At 40.5% G+C, this 15,492-nt stretch overlaps 1 protein-coding gene across 2 annotated transcripts in view; it reads left to right on the forward strand.

The window, feature by feature from the left end:
* Positions 1 to 15,492, forward strand: part of LOC121735168 (phosphatidylinositol 3,4,5-trisphosphate 3-phosphatase and dual-specificity protein phosphatase PTEN) — a 61,522-nt gene that overhangs the window by 38,963 nt on the left and 7,067 nt on the right. For both annotated transcript variants that reach the window (XM_042125850.1, XM_042125851.1), the window contains exons 3-8: positions 5,695 to 5,836; positions 8,415 to 8,513; positions 12,002 to 12,183; positions 13,214 to 13,427; positions 13,937 to 14,034; positions 15,045 to 15,177. In XM_042125850.1, coding sequence (XP_041981784.1) covers positions 5,695 to 5,836; positions 8,415 to 8,513; positions 12,002 to 12,183; positions 13,214 to 13,427; positions 13,937 to 14,034; positions 15,045 to 15,177 — 868 coding nt within the window. The remainder of the gene's footprint in view (positions 1 to 5,694; positions 5,837 to 8,414; positions 8,514 to 12,001; positions 12,184 to 13,213; positions 13,428 to 13,936; positions 14,035 to 15,044; positions 15,178 to 15,492) is intronic.

Consider the following 15,492-nt stretch of genomic DNA (forward strand, 5'->3'; position numbering starts at 1 on the left):
GAGGGCCATAGGTTCAGTTCTCGAGAATAGCATTTAAAGGCTTAAAAGGATTTTCCTTATCTTCAATCAATCTTATCAATATTTGACACGTCTTCGTAAGTAGATTTCTCACTAAATGAAGATTTTTATGGATACGCGGCTTGTGAGAAAGAGGTTGTAGGCCGGCCCTTACTCTGTAAGCCGACTAAGGGCCGCGCTACATCGGAATGGCAGCGGCGAGGCGAGCACTTTTTTGCGTCATATGATTTTAAACTTTATCTTCCATATTGTAATACATACTATCGCTTGAGAAGTCTACGGCCGCTCGTGGCCGGTCGCGGCAGCTGGCGGCCGCCGGCGGCTGCGATTTCTCAAGCGATACTATGTATTTATAAGGCCGGGCGCGCACTAGCGGCCAAACCACAGCGGCCAGGTCGCGACGGCCATCGAGATAATCACCTTAGTATGAAACCGCCATAGACCACACGCACCTGGCCGCACGGTGGCCAGCGGCCACACCATACTTTCGATGGCCGCCGCGACCTGGCCGCTGTGGCCTGGCCGCTAGTGCGCGCCTGGCCTAATAGCGATACTATGCATTAATGAAGATAAAGTTTAAAATCATAATATTATGACACTGAAAGTGCTCGCCTCGTCGCTGCCATTCCGGTGTGGCGCGGCCCTAATGATACATTTTTGCGCGTAGCTTAGATTCCGCGAGGATCTGCCGGGAAATCAGTCGGTTGGAACTTGTAAGACAGTAACTAAACATTCTAAATGTATTGCAACCCTCGTCGTAATACACTTTAAGAAACACCTAACTTTACAAGCTAGGTTGAAACTTAGTTTATTAATAATAGCTCTGTTGAACTCAATAATCTCGCCATGGCCACATCGCATATAATTCACTTTATGCTAACCATTCGAACATACCTCACTTGATTTATACAGGGATTAGCATTTAAATAAGTTTATTTTATTGTTATAAGGTCGTTATGTTGACATGGTCAATTGCTAATTGCTATAAAATAGGGGAAACGCGTGGGATTGGCCCTTGGTGAATACCAGAGGCCAGAGCCCTTATACGTAGGTCAGGACCGGTCGCAACCTTAGGCACATTGCCTATCAAGTATGTCTCCTAAGTCCTACTCCTACCTTTCTTAGAACTGATTAATTTCGTTGCGGGACCCAAGACAGATTTAGCTTGTCCTTCGGGCACCCCTGATATCACAACAAAGGGTTTTCGTGGTTGGTCACCACTGTTGATTCTGGCGACACAGGAGTAGCAGGGGTGGGAATATGTGGTGGGCCTATCTCCTATAAAATAATGGAGTTTTTGATGTTGCCGTGGCTTCGGCAAGGTCTGTGCAGTTGGAGTACCACCGAGTTTTAGTGGATACGGCTGTGTCCACTACCTATTTCTTCGGGGGCAGCGATTACTACATATCCGTGGTGGCAGCCCTTAAAACCCCCCACGGAATTCGGAACGACATTACTGCGTGAGAAAAGGCACAATACTTCATGAAGCTATGACGAAAGAAGATACATCTTTTTTAAGAGTGGATGACATTGACTGGACTCGTGATTTTAAGATGGCGTCTGTTAGATTCGGCTGAGCCCTACATTCTAGAGCTGTATTTCTGTTGTAGTTTTACTGAGCAAAACTGACTTTTGTCAGCCTTTCTTTTTTGGTTCCCTTTACGTGCTCGTATGGTCGAGGAATCGTGAAGGGTGCGGATTGAATGGCATTTTATCTGTGGTAGGTCGTTAAAGTTGTAAAAACCGCACATCCCGTCGCCATATTAATATGTGTGGGAACGGTGAGCGCGCTTCTGCATGCCGTGGATGTGGTTTGTGGTAGACTTAGTCCTTATTGTTCTAGTGATTAATCGAAGGATAATTAACAAGTTGGAGTAGCCGGGGCTATGAAGATACATGGCTTTCTAAATTGTAACAGGTACAAACGTTTGAGAAGCTTAAGTGTTGTTAGTTTGGAGGGTGAGGGGAAGAAAGAAGGAGCGTGGTCACTTGTCATATCGCATGCGAAAAATCAAGCACCGCCAGTTTGTGTTAGATTTTTTTTTATATCACTTGTTAAGTTTCGCTTAATGCTTTCAATAGTTAAAACTTGTTAAACCAACCAACCATTGTAATCGACACTCCCAAGTTTATCATGTCATGCCTTCTCTTTCATAAACACTAAGAAATTTAGAGATATTTTTGGAAGAATGACTTGTTGACTTGCTTAATTTACGCCAGTCTTGGGGATAACTTATCTACATAATGGGTCGTACGTCTCGTTATATACACAGGGCGGGACGGTGGGCGTGGCTTGACGGCCACGGTCACGTCGTGGGCGGCTCGCTCGTCACGTGATCAGTGACCACGATTGACACGAAACGCTCGACGATCACGTGGTCAGTAACCACGATTGGCACGAAAGTGAGCGCGAAAGAAGTGGGAAGTGCTTTGTAGTATGGATACTAGTTATAGTTGGGGAAGGAAGAGGGGATTTCGGGACTAGCTCGAGCGTGTCAGATTAAGCTTGTATAGGCTTCCGGCATGTGTCTATTCATCATGGTATAGAAATCAGATTTCTCACGTGGTGGGTTAAAATTTTTATTTTTGAATATTGAAATGTCATCGGATTTGTCAGATTAAGATAGCGGATGTTAAGTATACCCCGAAGAAGCTTCCATATAAAACACTGAAGATTCAAAGGTTAGGTAAGCCTGTAAGGCTATTTTAAAATATAAAAATATAAAGCTTCATATTTTCCTAACTAAGCTTCGCAGATATTTTATTTCGCATTAAACTCAATGATTTAGTCCTTGTTGTCTAAAATATAATAATAACTGATCGAAATAAGCAATTTTCTGAATATATTTTCTTTTTCAAAACTTTAAAATGGCCACAGATTCTGAACCCACCGCTAAAATAAAAAAACGCTCTTATTATTTTTTTATCAGTTTTACCTAATGTAAAAAACTTACTAGGTCTCTATGACGCTCGAGTGACTACAAAATTAGCACCTTCCCCTCCCCTACTATTACTAACATAACATAATTGAAGTATACCGTATAATACAGTATAGAATGGATTTTCGTTCATTAGACAGCTTAAATATTAAAAAAAAAAGATACATACAGCCGAACGTAACTCCTCCTTTTTGGAAGTCGGTCAAAAATAGCTCCAGTTTCTGGTATAAACACGTAGAAAAGTAATAATAGAGGAATACGGTAGATCATCTTTTAATTAAACTTGTTATAAAGCCATCGAAAACTTTTACAGCCTTCTGATTTATGTACAATTTGTTTTCTGCCAAAAGATATAATTTATGTTGTATGTTTTTAATTCCGACTGCTAATCAGAAATTTAATCTTTATCTCTCGAAGGAAACTGTGACCTAGCTTCGATATACATTCTTTCTAAAACATTTTGGCGCCTCGAGCTAAAACGAAATTTACATTTATTTTACACACTCATAAATTACTATAAGTTGGTATAAAATATATTTTATTTTGAGTTAAACATGCTCGCTAGTATGGGTGAATACAATTTTCCTTGTAAACTAGCACAGAACTCTGATTACGTGAGATATAAATTATTATTTTAAAATAGTTTTATGAGCATTCAAATAATTGAGTTCGGAGAACTTATTAAAAGAAAATCAGATTTGTTTCTACAATATTTATGTAGTAGGTACTTACTTATGACGCCTCCGTGGTCTAGTGGTATAGAGCGCGGCTCTTGACTCGGAGGTCGTGGGTTCGATTCCCGCGTTGGAAACATGTTATTTCCAAGTTTGGTGAGGACAATGCAGGCTGATCACCTGATTGTCTGACAAGTAAGATGATCCATGCGTCGGATGGGCATGTAAAAAGTTGGTCCTGCGCCTGATCTCTCGCCGGTCGTGTCGGTCGTCCGTCCCACTGGGTTATGAGAGTAAAGGAATAGAGAGTGCTCTTGTGTACTGCGCACATACTTGGGCACTATAAAATTACTCCTGCGTAGCTGGCCTGGTTTCAATGAAACCGGTGTGGGAGCTATTATTATTATTATTATTACTTACTTATGAAACTAGGTTTTCATGGAAAAGAGCAATAGTTAACTCGGTACATAGATCCTTAAGAGGATTCCACACCGCCGTTTTTCCATACAAACGCTGTCCCCTGTTTCCTCCCTGGATAATGCCGGTAGAGTTGTTTTTTTTCCTGAATATCTATGACCGCTATTAGCATGTCCCTATGTTTTCTTTTTTTTTTCATAATTTAATTATTAAAAAAGATAAGAACGTCCAAAAACCCAAAAAAATGGCCAGATTTTCCTCTGTGTTCAAACACCCAGAAAACAAAACTGGCTAGAATATACAAAAAAAATAAAACATAGGAACACAGCCCAAGCCTTGCTTTAATTCTTAATGAAAAAATTACTTAAATCGGTTAAGTTTTGGAGAAGGAATCAGCGGACAACGAATCGAAGATTTTCTGTTCTTTTATTAGAACTTTTGTCGTGTTGTCTCTATCTCGCTCTGCGGTGGGAGACTTGAGATTGGTGAGACGGTATTTTCAATTTCTCTCGCCCCTGGTGTATCCTCTTAATCCTGTATTCAGTCTAGCCATTTTTGGTATTTCACAACGCATAAATTGGCAATACAGTATTATTCTCCCTAATCGAAATTTCAGCTGCGAGAATTGGTCCATTGGCTGTGCTTGTACCCTATAGCTTAGCTTTATCTTAGGCGCCCTTTCCTATTTAGGCTGGTCTCCATGGCCCTGATGCGTAACAACGATGGCCACTATAAAAGGAGTGACAGACGTGCGAGTAAGTACGCGAACTTTTGGCTCGACGATCTTAATCGCCTGTGTGTCAGCAAAGAGCCGCCAGCAGCGAGCCGCAAGCCCGCGTACTTTAAGTTCGTACGTCTATCAGGCACTTTAATAGCAAAGCTATAGCATAATAAACGTCGACCATGGGCATTGGGCAATATTAGAAGAATATGCTCCTCTACACGTCCGTATTGCTCTATCACGGGCAAATTTTGTCAGGCTGCTGCCTGTTGCCTACCAAAATTTACGTCTATGCTTAGCAGCCATTTACTTTTAACGTGGCTTCAAAGCCTCGAACACGTGGTTCCAGCATCCGGAAAATAAATCTCATAATTAAAGGCCCTGGCTGCTGGCTGACCTACTTCCAGCCACTTGTGTACGCCATGTTTTTTACAACGATAAATTCATTAGCCGCGTTGCTGGTAATTGCTGAGTGACCGATATAGTGGTGGAACCTAGGTGGGAAGAGATCGTCCCTTGTGCGGGCTTATTTGCGGAGCTTTGGGCCTGAAATATAAAAATGGGAAGGACATAGGTTATGCGATACTGGACATATATTTTACATATTCAGGCAATAGCATTTCTACGACATTAAAACTTTTGTCAATAATCTTGATGTCTTTGTAATGTGTATGAAATAAACTTTTTTTGCTATTTATGATTAGCTATTTCTGTCTTAATCTTCGATTAATGAATACACATAATGTTCCGATGCCGTCCTTCCATACTCAAAGGAAAAACCTACGATTACTTAATAGAACTAGATAGGACCGTCCTGAGATTGTAGAGTTTTCTGCGACGAGTCATTCGGTGGTCTTTTTCTCTCCATCTTCTTGATCTCCTAATGCATTTATCTCTTTCTAAATCCCCTGCTCTCCTGTTCCAGGTGGAGAGGTTCGCGTTCGAGGACCACGCGCCGCCTAAGATGGAGCAGATCCAGCCGTTCTGCGAGAGCGTCCACAACTGGCTGAGCCAGGACGCCCGGAACATCGCCGTCGTGCACTGCAAAGCGGGCAAGGGCCGAACTGGTGAGTCTCTATGTACCATCGAGGAAATTGATTAATAATAACTCCCACACCGGTTTCGGTGACGGTGGCCGTTTTCATTGAAACCGGGCCAGTTACGTAGGAATAATTTTATAGTGCCCAAGTGTGTGCGCAATACACAAGAGCACTCTCTATTTCTTTACTCTCATAACCCAGTAGGACGGAAGATCGACACGACTGGCGGGAGATCAGGCGCAGGACCGACTTTTTACATGCCCATCCGCATGGATCATCTTACTTGTCAGACAATCAGGTGGTCGGCCTGCATTGTCGTATTGCAATCGTACCCATGACCTCCGCGTCAAGAGCCGCCCTCTAAACCACTGGACCACGGATACAGAGGAGGCAACATTGCACCTTTTTCGCCAAGTGATCTTAAAATTGTAGTACGCGTCTATATCGGTTGTGAACATCTTTCGTGAACTAAGAACATCCTGGAAAAACTTCTAGCCACAAGACAAGTAAATAAAAAAGTGATCGCCTAAAGGCCACGGCATCTATGAAGCTGTACTGTAATTGCTGCATGAGTTGATACATGATGGGAACATACAGCAAACTATTGCTTATATGGCGTATTTAATAATGTACATGAATATTGTACCGTGAACCGAACAAAGTGTATTTCGATATTCGCCGATAACGCCCAGTGTCGCCTGTCAATTATTGCGGAGCGCGTCACTCGAAATTACATTATGACAATAAAAATAGAAGGTCGAACACGTGCAGACCTCCAGGGGACCTATTCTTGTGTTACGAATATCGCTCCATCTATATCATATCTCATCGTGAGACGGCATGAAGCGAGGGGGAAAGAGAGTTGTTATACGACATTTTTGCTGCTTAGGCTCAACACACAACGTGGGTAGAGCTGCGGCCACTTACCATCTCATCGGCCGCAGCGAGTCCCACACACCCCGGTTGTCTTCCCCAGAACTGCCGGGGATGCATAATGGCATTTCCCAACTTAAAAAAAAAAAGACTGAACACAACATGAATATGCTGTACGCGAAAACGGAGAAACATTACGTGACGCGTCTTCGACTTCGCCCCAGTATGAATTGACCTAAGTTTTGTACAATTTTCGCCTGTTGCATTACTGTTGCAAGATAGAAAATCACCGTGCTGGTTGATTTTTAGGTATACATACATATTTTTACAATGTAAAATCTCTTCAGATTTAAATGTTTCGACTGGCCCCACAGGACAGGCTATGCCTAGAGTGGGGATTTGTGTTAAACTGATGTGTACATTGCAATTTTTCCGGTAAATAAATTATTTGTTTTTGCGAAATTCTTTTGCGGGGTACAATAATAATTGGTCGTTTTACCAGAACACTTACGGTGCGGTCGCAACTATCGCAACTCGTAAATCCACGGAACGGAACCCCTCGGTGACCGGCTTTTTTGTGGTCGACCCCATCGGTAAAAAACGGGGGACCGACGGACGAGATTTGTGGTGTAATAACATAATTTTAAAGCTGTATAATTTGAACTCCTTTGTCGATGGAATAACAAAAGGAGAAAGGAGCATTTAGGCGTTTGGGCGATTGTAAATTGTATGGCCCGAAATTGCAGGCGTTTGGGCAAAAGGCATTTTTTACCCCGCTGACTTACACTATTGAGCTATTGCAAAAGTAAGTAAATGCATTTTCTTTAAATTCTAAAATGTTCTGTGACATTTTAGATTTTTTTGGCCCTTTTTAGCACACAGGACAGTTTGAATCTTGTCAAGAGACAGGTGTTATGTTTTACATGTCGGTCTGTGCATCCATGGCATCCATCCATAGCCTCCTAAATGGATGTACCGATCGAGTATTCTTAGCCTTAATTATCATCAACTCACTTTTACAATTCAAACTTTTTAGAAGTCCGTTACCAGTAGAGTAAAGACGGAATACTGTTACTAGCCTGTCTGTATGTTCGTCTGTCACTCACCAGTTACGAAAAAGAAAATGCTAGGCTCTACTGAAACTTTTCAGTTTTTAATGATGGTGTTCAGTTATTCAACCGACTTCAAAAACAAGAAGGTTCTATATTCGGCTGTAATATATTTTTACCACGCTTTTATAAGCTTGATCTGTATGTATAATGTGTGTAACGGAATCTTTGACAAAACTAAGTGATAATACTTATATTATAGAAGTCACTGTGAAAGTAGCAGCGCTAAAAGAGCAAAATGGTTTTTGCGAATTGTATGAGCAAGCGCTCCAGCATCACGAGTCACGACTCGAGTTTCGCCATACAAAAGTGAAAAAAAATATATTTATTCAGCGCTGCTACTTTCACAGTGAACTCTATACACTGGACCTATAATATACACCCTAAAATATCATCACTTAGGCCGGTATAAATAGTCAGTAGGTACTCAAGATGCATCTCGGTCTCAAGACACGGTTCAGGCTCTGTGATTGGTTGGCTGTCAAAATTTGGACCAATCACAGAGCCGAACCGCGTCTTGAGACCGGGTCGCATATTGAGTACTGACTATTTATACCGGCCTTAGTTTTGTTACACCCTGTATACATATAAACTATTATTTATTTTTATTGTCCACGTTCCAGGCACGATGGTGTGCTGCTATCTGCTGTACAGCGGACAGAAGGCGACGGCGGACGAGGCCCTCCAGTTCTACGGGACGAAACGGACGTACGATCAGAAAGGTATAGTTGCCAATTTTTTTTTAACACAAGCATTGAATTTTCGTTTTCAGCCGCAATAAAACTTTCGATGATTACCTCCGAAATGAGCTAAATATCACGCGGATGTTTTACTCTTACTATTGATATTGTACCTGTATTTATAATTTTAACGCCCATTCGGAACTGAAGTAAAAAGAACATTTTCTATTTACCGGCTTCTTTGTAGACTATTCCTCGTAAAATACTCATGTATTGCTTTACCAAATAGATGGAAAATCATTATTTTTTATATATTATTCTAAAATTATAGAAATCTCAAAAAGTACTTATATTCTGATTTCTGTGCCAGGTGTTCCTTTGTTCTACACAATAATTGATAATGTCCCGTCCTGTTCTTAACCTATTGAGGTAAAACGATAATAAAGTAGGCTGGAAAACCTCAGTTTCCTGTTTGCGACTAACAAAATACAAATAAGTACAGTAGAATATCTCGGCCCCTTAAACTTAATGGAGGTTTCCGAACCGCGCTGACAGACGCGTTATTATAAAACCACATTAAAAACGTCATTTCACGTTTGTTACAGTAGGACACGGCATTCTAGTACGATTGTTTGAGTCTCAAAACGGTTTCGTGGTACGGCCCCTGTAGGCATACTACGAAACATTTTGAGACTCAAACAATCGGACGAGAATGCCGCGTCCTGCTCTAACAACGTCATTTCACGTTTGTTAGAGTAGGATGCGGCATTCTAGTACGATTGTTTGAGTCTCAAAACGGTTTCGTGGTACGGCCCCTGATTCGGGCATCCGGTATGAATAGAGTCTACTGTATATTAGTTTTGACATTAGAACATACACGCGTATGTCACCCCAACCGGACTCGGAAGGGGAGAGGGACGGCCCTCTTTTAAGCAATAACATTAATAACTTGAGCTCATCTACCGCGATAACTCGTACGCAGCTAGTTTGTGCTACCGCGCGCGAGCAGCCTCACTCGTCTGAGAGTGAGTAAGGGGTCGGACCCCTTAAGAGCAGGGGGGACCCGTGTCCCCACGTCAGATAAAAATAGCTTATTTTCGTAGCTTTCCCCAATATTGCCCGTCTAGAATGTCACACGTGTGACTTTAGGGGAGGGGGCCAGGCCCCCCTCATTGTTTATTTCCAAACCAACTAGCAACAGACTAGTTATAGCCACGATTAAACTACTATGGTCTTAACCAGACCAGTAGCTTAGACCCTTTCGAAAGAAAAAAAAGAAAAAAAAAAAAAAAAAAATGTATATTAGTTTATACTGTGCCCCTAAACTATATTTACCTTATACACAGATAAGTTGAAGCCTTGTTGTCTATTAATAGTCGATATTCTAATTACCTATTGTTTTGTAAGCATTAATCGATTTTATTGCAGTTTTGCATGATCGAAGCTAAATATAATAGGGAGGATGCTAATTGATGTGTTTGAAATAATTGAATAATAAATCAAAACTAGAGATCTGCCTGTCGAAATTCGTCCATAGTTTTTATCTTCGTTACGGGTTCTTTTGCTCCTTAGTAGAAAAAAAACTGATGTTATAAGTCGTCGCGCCCCACGTCGCAGACAATACGTGTTTAGTGTTAGTTTTAGTTTATATAGGCATGATGACTATTTTTTTTTTCTTATCGGTAATTGAAAGATACTTAAAAAATATAAACATTGCTGAAAGAATGACTCTGATAGCTTAAAAATTCACCAAGATATGACAATTCAAATATTTCATAAAAAAGACCTGCCCGAAACGCTCCATACAAAGTGCTACGAAAGTATGACGTCAGTCTTTCGTAGTTTGTACACATCGGGAGACAACTTTGTTCGACAGGTATATTAAATATTGCGTTTATGAAAGTGGTTTCATGACAAAAGTTGCTTTTAATTGCATAAGTTATCGAATTGTATACAAATATTAAGAAATTTAATTGAAAAAAAAATCGACTTGAATATCCAACTTTCAAGGCGCATAACAAAAAAAATGCAAATCCTATCAAGCTGAAATTTTGGGAACACTTATTTTTTACCGTGATTTCTTTATTTTATTAACAAAATTCGCTAATCTTTGACCTTGTCATCATCCCTATTGTATCTATGTTAGTCTATAAAGTATAAGGTATTTATAATATGGGCCAAGATGCCTGACTTAAATAAATAAATAATAAAAATATAGTAAGTATATGTGAATCTGTGATAGTTTACATTGCATTGTTGCTGTTATTTTTAGTAATTTCATTGTATAATAATTATATGTATAGGAATTATTTCCAAAAACTATATTTTTTCTGTGTCCAATATCTTGTTCCTGCGTATAAATTATAAGTATAATTTTCTTAAATTGCTTCCTCAATAATTATGTTATTTGCTTAGATTATTTTTTTACTTCAGATTATTTGCTTTGCGAGTTTCTTACGCCGGTTCTTCTCGCCGGGTTAGTTCCCGAACCAGACTAGTTGCAAAACATGTTCTCAGAAAGTCATGTAGACTTTCAGAGAACATATTTTGCAAAAAATTATTCTAAATAAAAAAAAAAATGAGTTTGAGTTTAGACTGTAGAGTGTAGAGTATGCATAAATCATTATGCTTTTAGATTTATCTACTACACAGTGTATCTATCCCAGACCCAGACAAATGTCGGTCTTAGTAAAAATATGGTCACTTGATTTCTACTACAAAATTAGGCAATTTAAAATTTTCTTGCTTTTTTATTTTATATTCATGATAGTAAACTTATGTTATAAATGACAATATTCTTATTATAATATATTCTTATGATACAAAAGAATAGACAAAATTTTCATTGCTTTAATAGCTCTTTAAAATTCCTTTTCAGTAACTATTCACTGCCCTTAGTAACTGTTTTATCTATATATTTTAGTAATTATTTTATCGCAAATTATAATATAATTAATTATATAATATTAACATTTTATAGTCACACTTAAAAACTTGATGTGTGGTGATGTATTTTGCATATTTTATTTGCATTTAACATCATTAAAGCGAAGCCATCAAATTAACAACGTTTTAATTAAGATTTGAGAAAGTGTAATTGGCAGAGGTCAAGGAATGAGAATAATTATAAACTGGTAATTAATTTTATATTAATTGGTAGTAAATTTTTGTTTACCTATAACATGATTTTCAATAACTAGTGTACCAAATAAATAAATTGCACTTAGGACTAATGCTTTTATAAAGTTTATAAACTGAACAGTAAATTGAATAACACGTTTTTACTGTTCTATTTACGTTTATACTCTGTCCTTTAAATCAGGCATATTACAATATACCACTATATAGATAACTGATTGCCAGCGATAGAGCGAGTTGCAGTTGTGCAAAAACCTACTCTTAAAGTTTTTGTAGGTCTTCTTCGCTTAATCTACATTGTCAGTTTATCTAAACGGGACTCATATTTGCTCCAAAATTTTATATTTTTTCCCCCCTATAATGGCTTACCTTATATATCTATCCCGTTGTAGGCGTGACGATACCGTCCCAGCGGCGGTACGTGGAGTACTACGCGGCGCTGGTGCGCACGAGCCTGCGGTACACGCCCACGCGGGTCCACATCCGCGAGCTGCTCATGACGCCGCCGCCCATGCTCAACGGCGGGCAGTGCGCGCTAGAGGTCACCGTCACCCAGGCGCTGCCCCAGCACAAGGTACGCATACCCTCGCTCCAGGCGTCGCGATACGTACGCGAGTCCACATACGATGTTTTTACTGTCCATCATGTGCCTTGGAAAAAAGCTTTATAACATTCAACTCTCTCAGAAAGCCAAACACAATGTCATTATCACTTCGTATCAAGAAGCCTGCGTACATCATTACTCATAAGTCATAACCAGAGATCGGAATTGGGTGTGTGAAAATACCTAAAGTTTGCAGTGGAACATAATATGGAGCTGTTACAACCACTTAAGTTAAACCGGTTTTGGATTTTACCGGTTCAGTTTTGTATTTTTTTTTAACATGTTCCTTACCTTTGAAACACCGAACTATAAACATTTACAAGCTGCTTATACAGTTCTAAATTATTTTTTTAGTCTCAATTTTTCTTTGTCGGCCAAACACAGAATTTTACATGTCTGCAAAATGCTAATGTGGTTTTAATCTTTTTTTCGGTGTGTGTAATCGGTGTTTCAAAGGTAAGGAATATGTTAAAAAAAAAAATACAAAACTGAACCGGTAAAATCCAAAACCGGTTTAACTTAAGTGGTTGTAACAGCTCCATATTATGTCCCGCTGCAAACTTTAGGTATTTTCACACACCCAATTCCGATCTCTGGTCATAACTTATGCAACCATAATACAAAATAATATTAATAAATACGGTAAACGTTGGATAGTTTTGTACCAATTGTCAAAATTATTTGTAACCTTGTATGTTCTATTTCATTTGTTTTTTTAGTTTTATTATTCTTGTTATTTCTTTCCTTATATTGTCTTGTAGTGTTATGGTCAAAAAAGGTGAATAAAAGCAATTTATTGGAACGAAGTTCCTTATCGCGCGTTGCGAATGGGGGCTACACGAAAAAAATTGTAACGACATGACACAAAAATTCAACTAGAGCAATAATGCTAGTTGCAAGCCGTGCGGTAGCGCGTGTTTCTCTCTCTGTCTCTTTTTTTATAACTTCGTTCCATCCGGGTTTCCCTTGACACCTCTCAAGTTTATTTTTATTTTTACAGTGGTCGTTGGGGTGCGTGGAGGCGCGGCGCGAGGAGGGCGGGGCGGCGCGCGTGTGTGCGGCCGCGTGCACGCCGCTGGCGGGCGACGTGCGGGTCGACGTGTTCTGTAAACCCAAGATGATGAAGCGCAAGGAGCGCCTGTTCCACTTCTGGTTCAACACGTTCTTCGTCAGCGCGGCGGTCGGCGCGCAGCCCGTGCCCGCGCCAGTAGACAGTAAGTGTCACAACTCACAATGCACAATACGAGTTTCTTACGCCGGTTCTTCTCGCCGGGTTAGTTCCCGAACCGGCGGTAGGCACCATGAAGCACGACGTTCTAAAAATATTTGATTCAGATTTATTCAGAAATAAAACAATTTTATTTTGTATTTTTTACTGCGTAAAGATTGTGTATACGTACACGCAAGAACTTCTTGTTCAACATGTTCTTCGTTAGCGCGCTTGCCCGCGCTCATGTCCGCAGTGCTTGTGTGCGTAAACGTGCTCGTACCTACAGGTTTTGTACGCAACATGAGTATATGTGCACGTAGGATTCGTACGTGTACATATTATGCTTCTACTGAACAACGTTCAGAAAGTATTTGAAAAAAAATCTGAATAATTTTTTTACAGTTTCGGTTTATGTGTGGAATTGTAGCTCCCAAACGAATAAACCCATTGTAACCGCCATAAAATATGTTCTCAGTTATGCTTTCTACTTAAAAACTCCTATAATTTTTTCAGGTCCTAATCTAGAGACGTTCAAGCTGACGCTCAGCAAATGGCAGCTGGACGACGCACACAAAGACAAGCAACACAAAATATTCACGCCAGACTTTAAAGTGAGTGATTCCTTTCAAACACTGCCTATGCCTATTGCCTACAGTCGCATGCAAGAACCTGTAAACACCACCACCATACAATGGCAATGTTAGCAATTTCATGCAGGCCTCTCACCACCTATACAAGGGAGAGCCATGCTTCGGCACGAATGGGCCGGCTCGACCGGAGAAATACCACGTTCTCACAGAAAACCGGCGTGAAACAACGCTTGCGCTGTGTTTCGCCGAGTGAGTGAGTTTACCGGAGGCCCAATTCCCTTCCCTATCCTCCCCTATTCCCTTCCCATCCCTACCCTCCCCTATTACCCAATTCCCTCTTAAAAGGCCGGCAACGCACCTGCAGCTCTTCTGATGCTGCGAGTGTCCATGGGCGACGGAAGTTGCTTTCCATCAGGTGACCCGTTTGCTATATAATAAAAAAAAAAAAAATGCAAGTTGAAAATCTCGACGCGCGTTCGCCCCAACACCGGAGGATCCTCATGATCGCGAAATAAGCTTCAGGTGTATTTCGCGGAATATTGCTAATTTATAATTTCGCAAAATATTAATCTAATAAATTTTAAGTGAGTGATTTTCCGCAAAACATGTATATTATGTTATAGAAAAGAGAAGAAGATATTTGATGTAACTAGAGAATTTTGTACTTAAATATTCAATGTAATAGCCATTTTTAGATGACACTTAATCACTACTCTGCATGCTAATGCTAATGCATGCAGAGTAGTGATTAAGTGTATTTGATTCCGATAGTAGACTAAAGAAGAGATTTTCGAAAGACGAGCATTGCTCCTCATTTGGGAACGCGATATGGCACGCGAAGTACATACACATGCGGTATCTATCTTGATCTATGTCTGTGACTTTCTGCATGAATTTGACGTTTCATTAAGTGTACATTTTTTAATGTATTAAGCAACAATTTCCATTGTTTGCCATGGATTATCAGCATCAGTGTCGGTGTACTTCCGTAAAGTAAGGACCATAATTAAACGGTTTTTGTATACTTTCAGGTGGAACTAATAGTTCAGAAGCAGCCGGCGTCGTCGACATTCGGCGGTCGCGCGGCGGGCTCGCCCGACCCGCCGTCCTCGACCGACAGCTGTTCCGAGCCCGACACCGAGCCCGACGCCACGTGGGACTCCGGTACGTGCGAGCGAGACAGCTGTCCGTGCGACAGGGACAGGAGATCCCTCGTGCGCGCCTCCTGGCGGGAGTTCACGCGATATAGGAAGAAAAAGTGATCGTATCACGGCCGTCGCGTTTGACCGTATATCTACATAGACGAACTTTTTGGTTTACTACGTCGTTTGGGTACAACAGAGACGGGTTTTTCCGAAGATGTGCGTTATATATGAGTGTTTTGGCCTGCCAGTAGCGGCCAGGATTTTCACGGATGACCCATGCTAATTTAGCCATTATCAAATAGGCATGCAAGGATCATAATGTTCCTTTCGGTTC

The sequence above is a fragment of the Aricia agestis genome, chromosome 17 (genome assembly GCF_905147365.1).
Source record: "Aricia agestis chromosome 17, ilAriAges1.1, whole genome shotgun sequence".
Taxonomy (NCBI): Eukaryota; Metazoa; Arthropoda; class Insecta; order Lepidoptera; family Lycaenidae; genus Aricia; species Aricia agestis.